Raw genomic sequence first — 23,193 nt, forward strand, 5'->3', positions numbered from 1 at the left:
GCCCCCTCCCAGTGCAGCTCCGGACTTTCCCTGTATCCAAACCCCAGCCCTAACCCTCACCGCGGGAAGAGCACCAAATAAGCCACTCCACCCACCCTCTAACCAAAATTGTGAGGAGCCTTCCCTTTTTTTGTTGGAAAGCCCCTTTACAGCCCCCTCCACCTGGGGCTCTAGGCTTCCTCTGTCTCTCAAATCTAATTTCCAACATGAAAGAAGAATTGGACTCAGCTTGGCAAAGCCTCAATTGTAAAGGCTTAACTGATTTTATCACTAATGACATTGGAAATTTTTCTGATCATTATTTTCTGATGGCCATGACTTAAACCTCTGCCTATGTAAAGCAGCACTTCAATAAACTAGCAACTACAGAAGTAAACCAACTAAAGTCAAATAAATACTTGCCTAATTCTGTATGATGAACTTGCCTTGCTCTGTATGATGAACTGAAAAATTTAACCTGTGCAGAGGCGAAGTCCAGAGTATTTTTCAAGTTAGTAACTATCTAATGTTTCAAAACAGTTGTTCTTGATGTTCTCAAAATACTCTGAAATGACTCATCACCATATTCGCTTGAAAGAAAAAGCTATTAAATTAGTCAAGAAAAATTTTTTCTTATTCGCTCTAAGGACTGATGTTCTATTTTACACGCTATTAATAATCACTCTTATTACTTACTAACGTGCTTCCATTTGAATTTATCTCAAAGCACCCTCCTTGGTTAAAGACTGCCACAAAATGCCTTTTAATATGCCAACTACACACTTACTACCTGTTTGTTTTTATCAACTTGGATCAAGCCTGTGCTTCCCAAATATTGAGAAACCTTTTTGTACAGATTCCAGGTCTCCAAGTAGTTTCTATCATGAGTTGATGGGTCTTGCAATACATGATCGAAATTATCCTACAGGTATTAGAATTGTAGAATCAGTTAGGTTGGAAAAGACCTCTCAGATCATCTAGTCCAACCTCTAACCTAGCACTGCCAAGTCCACCACTAAACCACGTCCCTAAGGACCACAACCACACGTCTTTTTAATACCTCCAGGGATGGTGACTCTACCACTTCCCTGGGCAGCCTGTTTCAATGCCTCACAACCCTTTCAGTGAAGAAATTCTTCCTAATATCCAACCTAAACCTCCCCTGGTGCAACTTAAGGCCATTTACTGTAATTTATTTATTGCAATTTATTTTAATAATAATAATTTATGTATTGCCATTTATCGCAATTTATCATAATACTTAAAATGATAGCTTCAGAGAGGCTGCTTGAAGATTGCTCTTCAATTATTCAGAGTATCTGATCCAACCACTGAAATACAGTTTCATTTCCTGTTTGGAGACTTTGATTTGCTATCAGTGTTAATGATTAACTGGGCTTTTCACAAAGATGAAGTTAACAGGACCCTTTACAGTTGATGCACTTTATTACAGCACCGGCTGCTCCTGACTGAGAGGATTACATATCCCCTTCTCAAGTGAATGATCAGTCAGGCTTTCAAAGAAAATGAGAGGGCTATTTCTCAGCTGACTGAACATTCAGCCAGTTGAAAACCAACACAAATATTAGAATAGACGAAGAAACATATATTTTTTTTTTTCTCAGCTGACAAGCTCCTTTCAGAAGCCGTCTAGGGAAATGAAAGAAGAGCCTTGTAATTGAACATTAACTTCTGCAGCCCACTCAAACATGTGAATAATGAGCGGAGCAGAAAATACAGATCATCACAGACCAGGTGTGAGCTACTCTGATTTTCAACCATAGATTTTCACACAGAATGCCAGTAGTGAGCTTAATGCCTTTTGGCTGAGCTGGAGCATACCTTTCAGAAAAACTTTAACTTAAATTTAAAGTAATGAATGAATCTATGACATCTTAAGGTGTCAGCTTCTCTACTTCCTTTCTTGATTTTTTAAACCTGTGATAAATCAGTACTTGGCATTCAAGCTGGGGTCTTATTGCCAAAATCTGTTAAGATACCTGCAAGCCCAGTCTGGAAAAAGCTATGCTTTAATAGTTTCAGAGCAATGTTATTAAACTCTGCAGACCCCTGACAGGTAGAGTCTTCTGATTTAATTTGTGTAGGGCTTCCACAGCAGAACAACCTTCTGGCTGGCATTTTAAGTACACAGAATGGGTAATGCACACCACTTCCATACTTTGCACAGGATGAAAAGTTGTATCAGTAAGGAAAGTATTATTGAAATATAGTTTTTAGAAGACAGCATAGACTTTAATTTAGAGTTTATTCTCACCCTCTTTACCTGTTATTGTGGTTAGTATTACTTGTAACTACCATTACTAAACATTATATTAGTCCATTTTTACATAAGTAGAGAATGCATAATTGCTAATATATCAGTTAAGTAATATTTTAATTGTATGCAAATTTTCAAAGGAATAAAGCAATGAATTACATGGATTGGAAGATGTTTAAGAATACCTTTTATCATTAAATGATTACACAGTAAAGTGCTTTTCTAACTTATAATGAGAAATTATGGCCTGATTGTGGCAGGTACTGTTTAATACAGAGACAACTCTACCCCATATGGTAAGACATACTGTATATTCAAAAGAAATTCTTTGAACTGCATGTACCAAGTAAACAATTCTACACGCAGACAGGTTTTCCATGAGCACTGTAGAAGACTACAAAACCCAACCCATTCCTTTAATGGGCAAGATTTATGGTGCAGCTTCCTACTGCAATCAAGTAACGCAGTTTCAGTGCTGCAGGGGTGAAAACTGAACTTTGGAGAAGCATGCATATTTAGAAATACAAAGTAGCAATCTGTATTAGTAAGCTTAAAAGGGAGGTACACTTAATAAAAGTTAATAGCTCAGAAACACCAAACTATTTTCCTAATCACATGTTGAGCAGAACTCTTTTTCATAAGTACTGATTATTTAAAGCTGGTTTGAAGCCAAAAGAACGTGGGACCTCAAAACCTTTGAAAACTAAACTAACTTCAAAAGAAATGTACAATTTGGAATCTCCAGCTTTACTCACATGAAAGGAATCTTGCTTTTCAGGCAGTCACAAACACATATTGGCAAATCTGTTCTCCTTTAACCATTTAAATTTTGCATCAAACTAGTGTATTTTCAGATGTAACTTCAGGTACTTGAACCATACCAATAAAGTCTCAGAATTTTACAGCTTTCAGTTATCATGATATACATTAAACTAACAACTCTTTCTGAAGAAAAACATAAAACATAATAATTATTGCCGGGAAAGTTTCCAAATATTGAGTCTAGTTTACCTGCCATCTCTTTCTGCTGCTCCACCTTCTGTTACTGTTTTGACAAATATTCCCAGTTTTTCAAGGCCTGCATCTGCTCCGACTCCCATTCCAATAATGCTTATGCCAAGTCCATCTTCATCTGTGAAAAAGGCAAGCAAAGGCAGAAACTTCTTACATTTGATTTATACAGTTACCTTGTAGGTAGATATTTGTGCTTTGGTTCATCTTGTTTTTCCATGTAAACAATGTTAATTCCTTTTGATTCCCCTTCAACGACTTGTTATTCTAGTGTATTAATTGCACACAAAAGTATTGCCTTTGCTGTATGAGGAGCTTAGAACAACAATCAAGATTTTTATTCTGCCAGTGGAGAATGAAAACATCACATAAACCTCTGTGTGCCATCATGTGTTAGGGCATGAAACAATTTTCTTAAGAAAATAAAGAATTCCACATTTCTTAACTTCTTAATTCCTTATTAAAAAATTCTTAAACTCCAAAAAGCCCAGGTCATTAAAATGGATTCATGGAAATTCACGATAGGCTGTGTAAGCACAAGTGGACTTCCTCAGACCTGCAGATAGGTTTCACATGAACAGGAACTGACACTCAGACTACATACCTTTTTCTAGTTCAACTGGGAAGAGCTCCAGCTTTTCCACACGCTTCTCAAGTTCATACTCAGCTGATGCAGCTACTGGGTCAACTTCATCGTTTCTTCTGTCATAGTCTTCATTGGAATATGTATTGAAAACCTGTGGAAACAGACCAAAAATTACTCAACTATCTACTCCAGAAAAAGTGCCAATTTGTGAAAACAGCTATTGCTTTTGTCCTGTGATGTTGCAGAGTTTGAAAAGGCTTTTTTAAAGGCTTTTTAAAAAAGGCTTCTAAAGCTTGTTTTCATAGTTCAGATGCCAGAGTTTGCTAACCTAATTCACTTAACTGCCCACATTTGGCAGTAATTAAAGAATACTCATTATTAGCAGTAATAATTTTACTGAATTTCAGTCCCACACTGTATCATGTTTGTTAAGTCAAAGAAAGAAAAATAATTTTCCGTATCTCCTCTTTCCTCTTCACAGGCACCCTACAGAAGGTTCTATTACAGAATCACAGAATCATGTAGGTTGGAAGAGACCTCCAAGAGACCGAGTCCAACCTCTGACCCAACACCAACTAGCTCAATCACAGTTTCTCTCACAGTGTAAAACACTGCACCATGGTGTATAGCTATACAGCTATTCCAAAGGTGGCAGGAAGCCTTTTTTTTTGGCATATAGTTGCACTTAGAGGCGACTCAACAGCTGCCTACGGAGCCAGGACACCAACTTGCTGCCCACAGCCATGCCAGGAGCTGAGCTCCTCTCCTCCTGAGGCTCACCTGCCACTTCCACTCATCAAAGACAACAATGGACTTTCAGTACAAACTAGGTACCTATTTCAAGAACAAAGACTGGTTTTTAATCTGTTACTGTTAAATGTAGATAAGTGAATACAGAGATAGTAAGAGATACGATACGTCAGATGGCAGTCTAGAAAAACAGAGAAAAGCATCATGATTAGTCATGTGAAACAACTTCGAAGGTTTCTTTTGAGTGCCTTTCAGTAATAATGACAACAAAAGTGAATTTAGAAAAAAAAAACACACAGTAGATTACATTGCTGCTGACCCCAGTGTCTGTGTCTCCCCTATCCAGCTGTTTGTCAACAGAGGCTGTGAGCAACTGACTCCATTTCTGAGACCAGATGGACGCACTTCATGCTTAGAGAAAACAAATTTTTAAAAAACAATCCTGCTTTCCATCTAATCAACAAGCCAAGTGAAAAGAAGAAACAGTGATGACATACCTTCACTGGGAGATGCTGACTGTCCCAGAGAAGGTAGATAAATCCGTGCCAGGTTTGCTTGGCAGACCCTCCATCACCTATTAACTAACAGCAGTGCCAAGGAAACCTTAGAAATACTCTGAGAAATGGAAGAAGCAACCATGTGCAAGTACTGATAAAACTGTCTCATGCAATAAAGACCTCATTGAAAGGCTGCTGAAATTTACTGCACATTATGTTCTTTTAAATAGTGAATATATTAATGTTGCAGTAAAACACTCTTCTATACCGCCATAAGTATAGTATCTGTATGGCTAACACAAAACAGCAAAAAAATTTACAAAAAGATGTTTTGTTCAGTGGGAAACGTTTAACAAATTGCCTCTTCCAAGAAAACTGACATGATGAACATTTTACAAGAACACACAAATATATCTTGCATTGTTTGTTAGCAATATTGATGCAAGCAAAATTCTGTTAATTCTGGAATAATGATCCTAAGAAGCCTTCACAAATGTATCTAAAAGAAACGGAAGACAAGTCGCACACTGAATGCTGTGCACTGCTGCTCTAAAGCCCTCCCCTAGACTTCTGTTTGGGGATGCACCACCTGCATCCGCATCCTGTGCCCTGGGAGGGCTGTGACTGATGCGTTACCAGCAGCTCCTGCTGTTAGCCCCATGCAGCGTTTGCACTGCCAGTTGAAATGCAGAAACAGAACAGAGGGTTTCCCTGTGCACTTTACAGCCTGACAGAGGAATTCTGAACAGCCTGTTGTTGCTTTATGTTTTTCAAAGACTTTTTGTTTTTCTGTTTTACACAAGGAAAAGCATTCTTCACCTTACATATCACTGCTCGCTGCTTCTCTGTGGGTCTAACACTTGAAGAGAGGAAGAATCATGAACATGTTTTTCTATGCAGGCAGTGGCAAGCTAGAAATCAACCTGCAGATCTAACGTGTGTAGCCCGTATGTAGTGAAAAAGAAGTCGGTACAGGACAAAAGGCCATCCCATTTACCTTTCTGTTTACACGTCTCTTCCCTGCCACAAGACTAGATCAAGAGCCCTCTCCCCAGCACCGCAACTTGGTGGCAGACTTCCAGAGGTGACTGTTATTTAGCACTATGGGGTCCAAATCCAATCTTATTTACACTGACAATCAGCATAAGGATCAATTGGTGAAGCTATACCCAATTAAAACTTTAGTGAGCTACGGTTTGACCACAAAGCCCCTAGGTCTGAAATGCAGCAGAGTCACAAAAACAAGTACAGGTTAAGAAGCACTGCTGTGAGTTTAGCTTGGATTGTCTAATTTATCAACCTGATAAGAGAGAGAAACGTGTGTTTCAACTGTAGAACAGAGATGGATGTTATCGAGGGAAATGGAGATACAGTCACCAGCTGACAAAGGATGGCAAGAGAGGCAGGTAAGTATTGCTTGGAGAACACACAGATTAGATGAGGGTGAGGTATGGAAAAATACTTTATCACAAAATTAGTATGTTTATTACTCGATCCATTTTCATCATGTTAACTGGCCCCACTTGTTTCCTTTTGTTCAATGACTGCCATTAGTATATTTCAGCAGTAGCTTCAGGTTTGTTGCAAAGAGATTGGATATGCTTCAGGAACATTTTCTTTTAAAGCCTCAAATCATATATTGACCTCTTGTTTGGGACGATCTTTATTGAACCTGATTAGACAGAAACCATGGCTTATAGGATCTTGCGTACTTCTGTGTAATATTTATATTTGTACACGAGAAGTGAATTAAGGATAGTACTGGTGGTGAATACTGTTACCATTGTCTTTAAATACAACATGCCACTCTTATCTGTTTTCTTATCTAAGCATTCAAAATGAGGCTGTAGGATCACTGATAGCATCAAGGTAAAAGAGTCTGTGTTTCCTACCTGGCATTAACTCACCATATTTTGTGTATTGGTCATACGATCTTGCCCATTGCCCTCAACGTGCGTTTTTACAGGAAGAAAGAGGAAATTCTATTATGCCATTTACTTCATTTGGCACGATTACATTTAATGGTTGACTGATTCTATTAAATGAATCTACCAGTATTAAAACTAAGAGAAGGAAATTCGTGGTTGGATTTTTTTTCTTTGTGACAGTCAATCCTCCATAGTAACGAACCGCTTGTTCGTACAGACATGAGAACTGTCAGTCAAGACTTCAGTCTGCTAAAAATACAAAAGTTATGTTTTTTTTTCCCCCACAAAGTATGTTTAGCTTAAGTAGGCCTACTTCACCAAGTCTGTCACCACTGTGTTTCCTAGAGCATGCACAGGGTTGCAGATTTACAGCAACTCTCCCATTTCCTTGATAAACCAGAGCTGGTTTTGCCCTCACACTGGGACTTCAAGGAAGTCTACTGAGCTGTTTCTTAAAGCTTTTTTTCGGGAATATTCAATACATCATCCTAATCTGTGCTTGTACCTCGGAGTATTTAGAAAAAGCAAGTTTTCACAGAATTCATCTTTGACATTTACAAGAATTTAAAAAAACACTCATAAGCACAGGAGGTGACAACCTAACCAATACTCGGGCTAAATGTGTGTGTCAAGATCACCAAAGCCTGGAGAACTGACTGGTTCACCCAGACACAACTGTTAACACAACTTCTGTCTTCGCTAATGTGAAAGAAAAAGGGTCATCAACAAGTCTTCTGGCACCAAAAAAAACCACAAACTGTATGATCCAAGAAGCCAATATTATTGACGGGCACCCCGGGTGGCACTGACAGCAAATCCACACAAACACATACGTGACCGCTTGCTTTTCTTTCCAAGAGCAGTGACAGAGCACAGTCTAGAAGACACACATCACTAACTGCAACAGGACATGTTGCAGATCCTAATTCAGAAAAAGAAAAACATTCTGGATGTAGTAATCATTTTAATGAATAAGACCAGAAAAACGCAACAGCAGTTGGAAACCGATTCTTCTGGGGAAAAGGAGAAGTTGTATAGGAAACCAAAATTGGAGCATTTTCTTGCAGCTCTCAAGTAGCAAGAATCTTTGCAGAAATTTGCTGGCAGTAATCAGGAGGTAGTAACAAATTTTAAGGAAGTAAAAAAGGAGATGAGCTATGAAGAACCACATGTGCTATCCTCCCAACTAGCCAGCTCAGTGCTCTGTTCACCATGCTATTAGTGCTGCATACTGTAAACCCTGCAACGTAAAAACTGACTCGTGTTAAAAAAGTCCCAAAGAGACTGAGTATGCCCTGGATATGTTTATACTTTCTTGCCATGTTGTGCCAAGGAACAAGACCTGATCCCTGGCCCAGGCTCTGCTGCCTGCCTGGCTGTCTATGACTTTTGTCGAGGGACTAGTGCCTGATACGGGGAATGAGCTGTGCGTGAGCTGCATGCTGCTGGCACCTCTTTGCAGCAGCTGTCCTACCACATCTGCAGTCACACAAGTCTTTGACACACTTGCAGTCTCTCTTACGGACAGCTTGTGATCACACGAGGTCATCCCACCTCAGGAGCCACTGCTGGTGACCACTGTGTAATGCCTCCTATGAAACCATGCCTTCCACCCACTGCTGCTGTTGCGGTGATAATGCCCACTCCTCATGCCTCTGTCCAGAAATTAAAAAGAAACACCTAAGCTCCAACCCACTCAGCTGGATCACCATGCACAGGAAAGCAGCACAGCAGAAAATGGCACAAAACACTCCCAGGAAGTCATGCCTCTGGCATCAGTTCTGGGGCAGGGAGTAGTTGTCACGGCCAGTACCTCACTGTAACAATGCCACGTAAGAACAAGGGATTGCTACTTCCCCAACGTTTTCTTCTTTCTGAAAATTGAAGGGTTTTTTGGTTTCATGGGTCTTGCATGGAGCCATGGTTGCTGCTACGGCAGTCACGTAGCATCGAGAAAATGAATGTGCCTCCTCAGAGACACACCTGATGCTCATCGCTTCAGTGCAAGATGCTTGCTTTAGTACACACAACAAGCTCCATCAGAGTGATAATTATTATTATTAACCTCCTCGTGTGCTATTTTTAAAACTTGAAAAATTTGGCACAGCTTTGTTCCCTATCTTCCTTGCATAAGCAGCAGCACACGAATAAATCATCTCCCTCCACATCCTGGCAAGAAGCCCTGAGAAGGATCAGGTGTTCTTTTTGATATACAACATTACCGTGCAAACATCCAACGCAGGAAGGTGAATAATTACAAAAATGCCTTACAGTTTATCTTTTTATTATAAGGTATCCCCAGGATGCACTATGTATTTCGTGGCAGGGTATAAAAAGGCCTAAGTACTGTGGAGATAATGACAGAGGACTCTCACACGGAGGGAACAAAACTTGGCACAAACAGTGTCCGTATTTGGGGAGTGCAGATCTTACGAGCACAAACTCTGACCCTTTTCATCACCCATTGTCCCCCCAGGTGAATAAACTTGCCCTGCACTGAAATTGGGAGAAAACTGAAAGGTACAAATGCTAAAGACAACTGATCGCCTGACACTATGGATGCATCCTCTGTCAACCTTCATTACAACGACGGCAATAACAATTTCCTTCTGCTGGTTCTGCCACGTACACCCCATTAACTTCGGGAAAAGATGAAACTCTGAAGTTGTCTTTAATGCAGACATGGACGAAAAGCATAAATATTCTGTACAAGAAGTATTATTGTTAATTTAATTATAGCTACAGCTGGAGTTTCAGACTGTCTCGTTTCAGTGATTGCACAGACAAGCTCTGTTTTGACTGGTAGCAAGAATACAAATGAGGAGACATTAATTACACCATTTTGACAAAGGACATTCAGAAAAACATTACAAGCTGTGGATGACACCTTCAATACTTTCTTGGGTCTTTAAGTCTCCAAAAGCACATAATGGCACCTCCCTACCACCTGTGAGGAGAACAGCTATGTTTCCAGGTTTGTTGCAAACGATTTCAGTCATTTTACTCTCAGCTCCTATTTTAAGAATATACTAAACCAGACTGCTGGGCTTCCTCCACTAAGGACGAAAAATTCTCTTGTGGGGAGAGAAGTGAGGAAGAGCAGGTGTCGTTCGAGGAATCAGACGTGTTTATGGCCACGGTGCTGATCTGCTGTGCTGAGCTCCAAGCACAAGCAGTTCGGAGGAGCGTTCCTGTGCTGCACGCTGCGAAGGCAGGAGGCAGATGAAGCACTGAGGACAACCCCTCCTGCTGTGCTTAGGAAGCTAAATAAGAGAAAAAAAATCAGTTTGACCATTTGTTATCTACTGCTTCAAAATCTCCTTACAGTATAACTTCAGAGTGGAGAGGAAGCTCTGACAATGTCCGAAATGGGTGATTTGTCTTTGCTTTTCTCTCAAAGAGTCTTTTTTCCTGTGATGTGGTCTCCTTGTTAAAGCAAAAATGAGTGAGTCAGTGAGAAGGAGCTGACATGGGCTCCCTCCAACCCTCCTGGCTTCGCGCTCCCCCCAAACCTGCGTGGGCATCAGCTGTCACACACGCTTCGGCAGGGAAGCACCGAGGAGATGAATCTTCCCAAGAAGCAATTGCAGGGATGAGACACAGATGGGAATTAGACAGTCGCAATATTGAAAGAAGCTGATAGTCTAACAGCAAAATCAAGTCTGGGCTTTCCCTCAGAAAGCTCTGCAGGAGAAAGATCTGTTCTAGGCTGCCTGAAACTCTGGCAAAAAGAACTGTACAGAATATTTTAGCCCCTGAAATCCTAAAAGTATCTGGGCCCCAGACTTCTCAATCCCACAAAGACCTCTTCTTACACATGACAGAGCGCCAGGAGCAACTGCTGCCACGCATGATCAAACCATTCAATTTTTGGATGCGAAGCTGGAAAATATTACCTCCAGATACTCTTTTAGCCAGCTAGCACTCACTACCAAGTCTTCTGGCTATTAGCATGGTCCTGAAGACTGTGCCTAGTAAAAACCAGCTGTGGCACTGCCTGGCAGCACTGCCACCACATCTCAGCAGGCATCCATGCAGCTTCACTCCCCTGTCCACAGCAGCATGTGCTGCATATGGCCAGCCCATGGGCAGAAGCACCCAGCTGATGCTGACCCCAAAATGTGCTTGGCACTGCCCACAGGGACACAGGCATCTCAGTGCACAGGTTAATCACTTGGCATCCGTCATGCTTCTGACACACCTGGGCTTTTGCTTCCTAGTATAAATGGTTAGACAGCCAGCCAGACTTCATTTTTGAGCTCATTTCACTCGAACTAATATCCTCAGTTTTACACAAGGCAGTTTCAGGCCCAAGCACAGAACTGAAATTGTTTTGGTGGCGCTGATGGATCATCTCCTGGTATCAACGAGGAAAGGGTGCTCATTCTCTCTGACCTCATTACTGCATTTGCTAGGGTTAGATCAAGAGGTCCAACTGCATCAGCTCAGAAGGACTGCAGGGACTAAAAATAACCCAGCTAAAGTGCTCGAGTCCTTCCAAGAAGAATACATCAATGTAGAGCAGTGCAGGGAATAGCTCTTCCACTCCAAATCCCTTACCTGAGCATTTATAAGCTCTCACACAGTGATATTTAAAACATTTGTACCACTTATGGTTGGATGGAAGTCTGTCAAATATGCCCTCATCTGTTCCTCACCGGGTCTCCTCATAGCTAGATTTTAGGGCTGCAGCACTTCCTAACATTTTTCAGCTTTCTGATCACTCCCAAGTCCTATGCGTACACCTGCTCTGAACTCCAGCATAACTTCAAATCCCTTTTGTAAGAGTTAGCGGTTATGTAAGAGCCCGCCAGAGCAGATGAACAGAGCTCTCTTTACTACACCAACTGCATTACGTGATATTTATTGACATGACACTTAATTCTCCAGTATAGACGGGTTTGATTTCACTGTCATATTCTTCTGCAACTCTTCAGTGAGATTTGACTTCTCCTACATTGATCCTCATCATCAAATTTGTGACCAAGTTTTCTTCACCCTTTGCCCAGACAGGCTGAAACAACTCGATCACTGTGAGACACCACTGGTAACCCTACTTCATTATGAAAAGTGACAACCTGCCCTACTCTTTCTTCTTCTCTTTTAATCTGTTACTACATCAGTCAGTGACCTTTCATTTAATCCGGTGACAGTTTAATTTTCTTCAGAGTAATGAAGATGCAGTGAATGTCTTTTTGAAAAATATCAGAGTACCAGACAGATCTCGCTTACCTTCTGTCCTGCTAAAGCCTTTACAGTACTGTAATGAAACTGTGAGGCATGACTTCTCCCTGTGAAATGATTACACAGTCTGTACATGTTTCCAATAATTTTTATTACAGAACTCTTTCTACCAATTTGCCCAGCATATAAACTAGCAATCTGTGGTTTTCTGTCTTCCATTGGAGTCTTGTTTTTTTAAACTGGTATTATCATGCTGCCTTTCTGTCCTCTGGTACTGAGGCAAAGCAGCACATTTCACTCTGTACTTAATACTCTGGTAATTTCATACTGGAATTCATTTGCAATTCTTGGGTAAACATAATTTATTTCTAGTGGTTTATTACTATTCGTTTTTTCAATGGTATACAATTTCTTCTACCAAACTTTGAGATAATTTCTCTACTTAAAAACATCTTAATGCAGGGACTTTTTGTTATTGTGAATGGCAACGCAAAACATCCATTAGCGTTCCTGTCAGGGCAAGTAGCTTCCCTAAGCAGTCTTGTAGCATCTTGGCAATCATTTGGCTTTACCAATTTTCTAGCAAGCTTCCTATTCCAGACTTTTGAGGTTTTATGTTTTCAGCAAATCATTCTTCAAAATCTTTTTTCTTCCTTCTTCTGTTCCTGCAGCCTCGCATACTTAGGAACTACAGGCTGCCAGGTTATTATCTTCAAGTTATTAAATGACCTGAGTTGGGATATTTAAAACTGGCTTTACCGTAATTTTCATCCTGTATTTTGAATACATGAAATGTCCTGGTTTTGAATAAAGGCATGACTTGTTTGAGATAATGCTCTTACAGTGGCTAATCCAAGAGGTGGGTAGCTCCCTAATGGCTTCTCTTCTTCAGTAATATCCATCAATATTTGTGCACCAGAGAAAAACATGATGTGCTCCTGATACGTGACTGTGCATCCAAATTCCAGAAAAGAAACTCCACTTGGGGAGACGATCAGAAATGTACACAGGATGCATCTGTACCAAGGCACACATGGCAACAGCCTGAGGAGGGGAGAGCGGTGGTACCGCCAGCGCCTGTCCTGCCAGCGGGGGTACAGCTCTCCTGGGTCTGGACCCCTGCACCAACAACTCTCACTCCCAACAAATCTGCTTCCTATCCCCTCTTAATGTACTTTACAACATCTTAATTGCAATATTCTATAAAAAGATTATGTTTGGCTATATTTTCAGGCCAAATCCATAGCATGGCAAGCTTTACTAAATACAGGCACTAACCTAAAATCAGCAGTAACTACTAAATTATATACTCAAAAATGTCAAAATTACTTCTCAGAATTACAGCATTGAATAAAAATATATTAACACCTGCTATGCCATGAAGCCAATATTTTCCATTCCTACTGTAATTCATAAAATTAAACTATTATAAAATAGAAGAAAAATCTCATTAAGCCTATTTATGTTCTTCATTTTCTGTTAATTTATTTTCTAATTAAGAAAATAACCTAAACATATTTCTAACTCATTCTTTCTGTTTCAAGTATAAACACCAATGCCTCTTACTTTTTCTAGTAATAGTCCTTATCTCCAAGATCACGTTGTGTGAAAGACATCAACTGCTTTCTCAGCCCCACCTTCTTCTCTCATAGAACACAGTAAGAACTCTATGTAGCTCAACTTTGACATATTGGTAGAAAAATGTGACCTCCTTGGCACCTTTACATCAAATAGTAGGCCAAATGTTCAGATTTCTGTTTCTCCATAATCTCAAATTTTCTATGTTCAAATAGAATTTTCATCTCATCCCATACTGCTACTTGGGACTCAGTTCAAAGTGTGATTTTTTTTTTAAGTATCTGTTTTTATTAAGTAACTTCCTAGATTCAGAGAGGTTATTTACCCTACTAATTATTACTTAATCCATTTTTGTACTAGTTTTGTTGCTGATGTAATAGTTTTATTACAATTTACATAACTATTTGTCCACAGAGCAGAGAAATACAAAGTCATTGCTGTTGGAAATTAGATGTGTGCCCCATGTGAAAAATTCATGCTGTTACTCTTAAGATAGGTCAGAATAATTAGGAGGTAAAAATAAGCACCGGTGCTGAAGAGCAGCATCTAAGTTAATACAGATCTGATCTTCAGATTAGGTCTAAAAAAAACATAAACCATTCGGTTTATATTGTGTCATTAGAAATGATTATTATACGATAAAGGAGATTACGATCACCTGAAAATACTAGGTTTCATATCACTGCTATACAACTCTGCTCATTAAAGGTAAGTAATTTTTCTAAAGTGATAAATAGCCTTTCAGATGTAAATATTCTATATTGTGTGTGCTACTACAAGGATGGTCAATGAGGAGATACAGTACTCTCTTTTCTTAGGGTGAGCTTTCCTCATGTTTGAAGGGGATCATTCCTTTCTGAAAACACCGAGTCAGGAAAAAAAATCAGTTCAATCCCTACGAAACAGAAGTTGTGTGGAAGTATTGCTCTCTAGATACCAATTCTTGTTTGACTCCATTAATGAGCTTGGGTTAACAGCACTGCTGCTTCCTATACCGGGGAGGCATGGATACCCCTCTGACTTCACCTGTGTTTTTTTATTGAGGTGTATTTTTCAAAGCCTCAGCCTCTTTCTTCCACAGCAGCGTGTATTGCTGACCCTGACGGAGATAATCTCCAGCCCTCTGCTAATTACCCTCATGGTCATTGCCAAGCAGCATTCCTCTTTTTCAGAGATGTTGGAACATGAGATCCCTGCAAAGCAAAGAAAGGCAGAACAATACTTGAACAAATGATCTCACAAAACAAAAGCAGCCGAGATGCAGCCTGCCCCACAACTCCTGGTGAGGGCAGTTCAGAAACAGAGGCTGAGAATGGCAGAAACAGAGGGTGCCCTGCAGCTCAAGAGCAAGCTACTCCAACAGTGTCCACTGAATGCAAACTCCTGCTGAAAGGGAACTTCTTGGAGGCTGTAATTTTAACGGGGATAAACTTTGCAGTGGCAGAATGGGAACTTTCCCACGTTGCATCCATTTAAGGTTGGTCAATAGCCTGTTGAAAACTGGGACTGCAGCCCTGCACCAACAGTCTTCTCGGGGGGGTTCAGGGACTTGAAAACAAGATGGGGTCCTCTGAAACCAAATTAATACTTATGTACTTAACAAGCTATAAAAACCACAAAGCTGATCTGAGGACTCTGGTCTTCCTTATCCATTCCCGTACCCTTGTTTGCCACCTTGATCTAGCACACAGAGAACTGTGAGGTGGAGACCGGGCTCAGGTCGGGGAGAGGCCTCGCAGAGGGCTTGGCCTGGTCCCTCCGGGGAGCCCCCTGGGGAAGCAGCAGTCCCACCCCACCCAACTTCAGGGACAGCACACATGCCATGACAAACACAGAAGACATAAATCTATTCCTTTTCTACACAGGCAGCAAATTATGGCCTTCAGAGTGTTGCAGGCAAATATGCCTCTAAAGCAATGTTGGAAAACCTCCAGGTATTTCCCCATTGCAACAGCCCCTAATCCCCCCAAAACCAGTTCCCTCGATGGCAAATACTGAATTACTTCAACACACAGTGTTTTATAATGTCTCTCTGCAATTTTTTTCATTTTAAACTCATTTTCCATGCAGCTCTAGGTTGTACCTGAATATTATTACACTTACCTTTTGCTGAAAGGCAGACTGAGGAATGGAGAAAGGCTCTCCCCCCTCCTCAGGCTTTGCAAGATCTCTGCTGCTAAAACACTGTTCTCAGGGAATCCACAACTTTCACAGCTATTCAGCTTGCTGTGTCTCAGTTTTGTCTTCATAACTGAGTGAAACAGCATGGTGCCCTGAAACCTTCAGCTGACAAAGACATCTCAATATTTGTAACTGAATATTCATTTTTTTTGCATACACTGATTATAATGCAATGAGTTGATTTTTTTTTTCCCTTTCTATCCTCACTATTTTTTTCAGTCATTACCATCATTACAAATTGGAAATTCCAATACCATCCTGTTTTTCTCCAATGTTAATGGTACGCGCTAAATGATTTTCACTGAATTGTGCTTGATGAGTTTTGCAGATCTTAGATCTAAATCTTCTTGGGCAGCACGCTACTTTTTTTTTTATAATGCAGAGAATTGGAAGCAACAGTACAATGGGATGAAGAAATGATGAATGAGGTGACTCCCCAGCATCTTTATCATTATATATGAATCCCATGGAGACTTTTTAAGTTTTGTGTACTTTTAGGTATGCTTCATGTGTAATTCCTTCCTTTGTCCTGACCATGCCTTTTTTTAAGTCTACTTTGTATTACTTTGTAAACATTTGTAAAATTTGTAAACATTTACATTGCAATTGTTTACGTCTTCCACTGCCTATTTTTGTTAGTAATCCACAGTTTAGAAATAGAGAAGAAAAAAAATAAAGGAAAAAAAATCAATTTTTCTTTCATGTAGCTTGACAATCACATGCCCAGAGACAAGCTTCACTGCACTACACTTCCATAAAGCTCAGGGTTCCTCAGAAACCTTCTCTTGCCAGACCTCCTTCACAGATCCTAGATAGATCTAGGTACAGCAATTTGGCAAGTTACTGCCTATAGCAGCCTGGTACCTGTACATCTCAGCTGCTTTGGCTGACTGTAAGTCCACTCCTGTTTTGGGGCAAAGTAAAAACATTTGTCTAGGCCCTGAGAGTCTCTCTGCAATGAAGAGAAGAAGCAGTTCCAAGCATACATCTATAGATACGCTGTATTAAAAAATATATTAAACTATCAGTGAGAATATTTAAGAACAAAATTCATTTCAAATGCAACAGAAGATATATTTTATCACTCCCTTGGCATGCCCTTCTATTGCCAAGGTAACAAACTAGCATGTTCAAGAACTCCTTGTATTTCTGAATGTGAAAATAAGCATGCAAAAGAAAACATTTGTAGTGAAGGGAGTCTGACAAATTAATTACAATACAGTACAGCCCTATGACACAGCCTGTGAGGCAGACCTTTAGCATCTGAACGGGTTCAAAGGACAGGAGAGCATGAATCAAAGCTACAATTTCTTTCTCTAAACATTCATTCCTGAATCTGCTGCGGTATTTGGTCCAGATCCTTGCATCACTGCCAATTTACATAGTAACTGAGGGTGCTATTTTTCTTCTGTCTTCGTGAGTGCAACACACAAGCTGGCCAAGAGCAAATAATGTTTCTGGTACCAATTAGTACAGCCTGCCATACAGTAGCGATGTCACCATGAATCAACACTTCAGTATTTCTTCTGCCAGCAACCACTTGCTCCCTCAGTCTAGAAGTCAAGGCGTCCAAATGCAAAGTACAAATGCCACTAATGCTCCCAGAGGCAAACAACTGAAACAAAATATTGAATATTCATAAAACATTCTTAATTCTAGTTAAAATGAACCTCATCAGAAGAGATAAATTATGTAATCTGCATATTTGCCAAAAATAATTCTACAGAAATAAAATTTGACAAGCAATTCATTTTGTTCATTTACACATTTCAGAACTGTTAGGAGAATAATTTGGAGAATAAAAACTATGCAAGAAAGTGATCGTGCACATTACATTTGAAGACTTTCTGAATAAATTATACAGAGGCAATTCATCCAATCCTAGTTTTATTGTGAAATTATGACATATATTATAAACTGAACAAGAATGAACACAATGGTATTAATACACAGTGCTATCTACCCCTTTAAAGCAAAGAACAGAACAGGGGTGGAAGAAAAGATTTAGATGGAAACTGTCTGACTTGGTGTCCAGGTTTCTCAGTGTATATCTGCATCTGTTCTGCTTTTTAGAGGTGCAAATGTGCAACTACCCAGAAGGTTTTATGGCTCTCCCATATACATTGCCTCATTTCTACCTGATAGTGCACTTGGTACTAATTGATACTGCTGCAGATGCAGCAAAGCCTGAATGACCAACCCAGCAAGGAGGCTCTCCAGCGCCGTCAACCACAAGAGCTTCAGGCCAAGGCACAAGAAGAAAATGCAAATGCATGATGCCCTTTAGTGGAAGCCCTCCTGAATCTCTAACATTGTCTTACCATCACAATAACTACGTTCATATAAAAATAAAAAATAAAGAAATGCTTGGCTATTTTTTATTTGAAATTCTTTTATTTTATTTGATTTTTTTTTATTTGAAATTCTTACTTAATGAATTCTTATTGAATGGCTTAGCAACATAAAGATATTCCCACAGTGTAAGAAGCATGTGGGAAATTCTGTTATAATTGACAGAAAAGACTCCAAGAAAAGAGAATCTTGGAGTTTAAGAAAAACTCCAAGATGAGATACACTCTTCCTTTGCAGAGTGCCAGCACAGAGACTACTCATTACTTAAGTATGGGGCTTAAGAGCTGAAGCATGGTTTAAGTATGACACTAGATATTAGGCAGCCCTTCCACCACCCTTCTGTACAGGGTAAAGATAATCCCCCTGCTGAAGGTAGCATGTTACTGAGGGTATTCACTTTCTACTACAAGCATGTATTTTTGCACATTGACTAAAATGCTCATGATTTAAAAAATATGAAGCCTTTTCTACACTATTGCTATATTCATGTTAACTTTACCATGCAACAATATAAACGAGAGCAATTAATGCAGTGTTGAATTCATTTGGTAGGTGTGTTGCATCCACTCCCACCAAAAACCAGCCGCTCATCCTGTTAATGCTGTTGCTTGTATATAAAAATGGACAAACAGGCAGAAGCTAAGAGGATTAAAGGAAAAGCTTCTGTAACGCAGCAAAAGGTTTGCTGTATTTTGTAAACATCCTTCCAATGTAAAGTGCAAGGCAGCAGTCTCGGTGCCAGATCGCTACTCAATTACTTCACATCACGGATTTACCAATCCCTTAATTGCACCTGCAGGAAGAATTCATTTTGGCTGACTGCATTTCTTCTAATGATAGTTTCACATTCATACTGTTTAGCACAATGAATTGCATCCTAGTAAGATGTAAAAAGTGCCTGGAGTAAGCAGGAGAATACTTATCCATTAAGCATTCTGACCAAGTGTATTGTATTACAGTTAACCACTCCAGTGCTTCCAAAATCGGACAGTTTGTATTTCCAGAGGAGTTTATTCTCCCTAATGCCTCCCTCCTAATGTTGTACGCAGGGTAAGAGAGACTGACAGAAGCCGAGAACAGGGGTTCCCTGATCTGACCACGAAACTGGTTCAAACATGCCAGCTGTAAGTGCAATTTAAAAAATGGCATTAGCTGAGCAAGAAACAGAAGGTTGCAAATGTGTGCATACAGTAGAGCCGAATGAATAGACAAAGAGAAGGAAGGATCACAGGGATAAGCCGGTATTAATGAATAAGGCTAGCTCGGGATGAGACTACAGCAATAATGCCGTAAAGTGGGGATTCAGAATAAATACATTTAAAGTGACTTGATTCAAAACTGGTTTTGGACGTTTTTCAACTTCATCGTTTGCTACAACATCAGCACAAAAACTGATACTATTCCCTTGAGATCAATACCAAAATTGACTTTATCAACGCCAAGAGGAAGAGATACGTGTCTATTCTATGACTGTTTTCTACTCTACTCCTTATACTGTGAAAGAAACAAAATGAGCACAGAAACTACAATGAATCTACAATGAGCTTTACTTGCATGTAGTATTTACACAATATTACTTGTGTTCAAATTTTCTGCATGAGTTCTGATTTTACAGATGTTTCCTACCTATCAATTTGTGGTGGATTTGAAATGCTGGAGAGCCAAATGCAAAGCACAGCATCTACTGCTGTCCATCCTTACAAAATCTTTGTGGAGCTACATGGAGCCCACTGAACACAGGGCAGAAAGGCTCTCGTGCTGCTTTACAGAGCCTTTACTGCTGTGATTCTCTAAAACAAAGCCAAAGACTTTGCTGGCCCCATTGACACCACCTCCCTGTGCAGAAGGGTTACATGAACCTTCTCCACCAATACCTGATGGGAGAGGAAAGAGTTCTGACTCCTGCCATGCTCCTGTCATTCAAAATGCATTCCCATTTTGCTTTGGTTTTGTTTTGTAAAGCATTCCGGTATTCATTTGTTGTTGTTGCTGCTGTTGTTGTTCCCCTGCAGCAACACATTGCTTTACTGTTCTGGGCTTGGCCACCACCTCCCTGTGCATGTCTGCGTGGACCCAGCACGCGCAGCCAGGAGGGCAGAGCAGCAGGTGGGGTACCACGTCCATACCCATCCACTGCAGGACATGAAGACAGACGTGGACATGATGTGAGCCCACAGCTGCCCCTGCCACCCACAAGCAATGAAAGAGGCCATAGAAGTAGATGTACAGCCAAAAAACTCCTGGGTCTTTGTAGCTGACTTAACTGCTCCGAGCTTCCCAATTTCCAATTTCTTGACTTGCTTCAGACAGAAATAACCAAAGCTCAAGACAAGTATTCCATGCTAGTGAGGGAAAGTAAAATACACGGTGTAGCCTTCTGTCCAGATGTGACCAAGTGGAGGAGGAGAAAGCTCTGCTTATCATTTGCAGAAATGAAGAACTGTAAAAGTTTTGGCAGAGCCTCTCCCCATTATGCCAGAGAGGGGAATGAAGCAGAGACGTTCACCGGAGGGCAGGCCAGTTATTCCTCATACAGCTGGTACTGCTGGTACTCACAGTAACTGCATTCTGGTTGCAAACAGCTGCACATTTCTCTTTAAAGTAAAGCAGACAGCATTTAGTGGAAGCTGGACACATGCCAGACAACAAATTAAAACGGATATAATCTGTGTATGACAGCCTATAAACCCAGCACAGTAAGCCTTGCCACAATCTTAGCAGGATTTTAAGAGTTACCCCAACCTAAGATAATGAATAAAGAGAAAATACACAAAGATCTCTAAAAAAAATTATGACACTGAAATATTTTTAACTAGTTTTTATCATCTTAAAAAAAAAAAAAAAAAAAAAAAAAAAAGAAGATGTGGTCATTGCCTAAACTATCATCTGAGGATGGATCAGAGGAATTCAGCAAACTAATCTTATAAAACTTTGCTAACACACATTTAAACAGATAACCTACATTTAAACAGGCAACAGATAACCTCAGCAATTTTTAAGAATCTCCAAGTAAAAAAAACATGTGTGTCCTTGTCCATGCTTTTAGAAGCACATCTTTTACAACGCTCTCTTACAGTTCCAGCTTTAAGAATAAATAAAAATGCTGAAAGGCTCCATTTTTGATCAAAATATACTTGATTTAACTTTTGTAGATCAAATATAAGCAAAAATAGAAAACAATGTAAAACAATCTTTGCAAGTCCTTTGATATTAGGAACAAAAGTCAGTACTAGCTCAAGAAAACCAAAGGCAATGAATTTAGCATTCTCTGGCAGATTGTACATGACAGAGACAACAGGTACAAAGCGTATCCAACTCCTGGATGCTTTTTACCCCTAAAAATACAATTGTGAATAAAGCCACTGTTTTGGATGAGAGAGTGAGAGACAAGGTAGTGTGGGAAAATAAAGATGTGGTTGGACATCGGAACAGTCTGCTAAGCTGGTAAAACATTTATCTTGAAATCTTGAATTTTAACCTTACTGTTATTGATTAAACACTGAAATTCTAAGGCAACAAAAGAGCACCGCTTCCTCGCAAACAAAGTATTTGACAATGTAGCATAACATGATTATTTTTAAAAAGGCCTTTCTGTTGTACTAATAAAATGAATAACCACAATCACAGTTCTGTGTACAAATCAGCTTGAGTTTTATCTTTCTATTTCTTGCAATTAAATAATAGAAGCCACAGTGTTTAAAAGGATGCTATCAGCCACTTTAGTCTCGAAGGAAAGAAATGTTTTCCCAAATTATGGCAAAAAGACAGGCAAAACGATAGAAAGGTTTGCCAAAAGTAAAGATTCATCCAAACATATATATTGCTCAAGACCAACAGGGTCAGCCACACACAGGTTGTGCAGATCCCCTACCTGAGTCTGGACCGAATACCACACAGTTTGGAGACAAGGACCCTGCACATTTAAGATAGGTTCCCTCCACTTTTTTAAAAAATAAAACACAAAATATTGCCTCTTTAGAATTCAAACATCTCTAGAAGCATGAACACCTCCATTGCAAAAGGCATCATAAATTCAAGAAGCTACAATAAAAAAGAAGAGTGCAGAAAATATTGGAGAGGAGAAAGGCAGTCAAGTTTCAAATTGCAACTGCAACACTGGGGAGTGTAGGGCATTTATCATTTTCCTTAACTTTCCAAATAACATTTTAATCTAAATGGCTGAACGGTTTTGCTGCCACAGGGAACATCAGCAATATGCGGTTGTTGCAGAAAATGATGCAGAGAACTGGGGTTTTATAACAACAACAGTTAGTGAAGCCTGGGTGCCGGTACTCTGAATTAAAACCAGATTGAACATACCATGCACGTTTATGCCTATTTCTCATGAAAGTACACGACATTCCTTTAACTCAAGTACTAAAATATTTTATCTGATTGAGCAGGCCTTCTAAAAGTACCATTAAAGTAATCTTACTTTACCCACATTTACGCTGAAAGCCCACCTATCTGACCAGAAGGGCAGCTGTCCTAATCTGCATCAAACTCAAGCTTTCAAATGGTGAAGATACGCTATCTTCCATGCCTGAAGCTTAATTTTATTTATGATAAATGTCATAACTCAATAAAGAAGGCATGATAAAAATACAAAGTGTAATTCTTATGTCTTTATGCTGTTAGGGCAAGCTAAGAAGCAGGAGATTTACGGAAAATCCATCTTGCCTCTGTTTAGGAAAGAACTTTTATTTTATTAACCCAGGAGATTTCTCTGAGCTTTTTCAAGGACAGGTGCTTGAAAAATACATGCGCAAAATGGATTTTATCATGTGCACACAAACCGAATTTTGGATACAAGAGTGGTTCTTCAAACTCAAGCTCTGTAATTGTTGTACCCAAGTCGTATGACTTATA

The 23,193-nt window shown here is 39.8% G+C and overlaps 1 protein-coding gene across 6 annotated transcripts in view; it reads right to left on the bottom strand.

The window, feature by feature from the left end:
• PPP1R9A (protein phosphatase 1 regulatory subunit 9A) overlaps nucleotides 1–23,193 on the bottom strand; it is a 147,457-nt gene that overhangs the window by 62,170 nt on the left and 62,094 nt on the right. For all 6 annotated transcript variants that reach the window (XM_027450811.3, XM_027450810.3, XM_027450815.3 and 3 more), the window contains exons 3-4: nucleotides 3,873–4,005; nucleotides 3,269–3,389 (exon numbers count right to left, since the gene is read on the bottom strand). In XM_027450811.3, the coding sequence (XP_027306612.2) occupies nucleotides 3,269–3,389; nucleotides 3,873–4,005 (254 nt within the window). The remainder of the gene's footprint in view (nucleotides 1–3,268; nucleotides 3,390–3,872; nucleotides 4,006–23,193) is intronic.

The sequence above is a fragment of the Anas platyrhynchos genome, chromosome 2 (genome assembly GCF_047663525.1).
Source record: "Anas platyrhynchos isolate ZD024472 breed Pekin duck chromosome 2, IASCAAS_PekinDuck_T2T, whole genome shotgun sequence".
Lineage (NCBI taxonomy): Eukaryota > Metazoa > Chordata > Aves > Anseriformes > Anatidae > Anas > Anas platyrhynchos.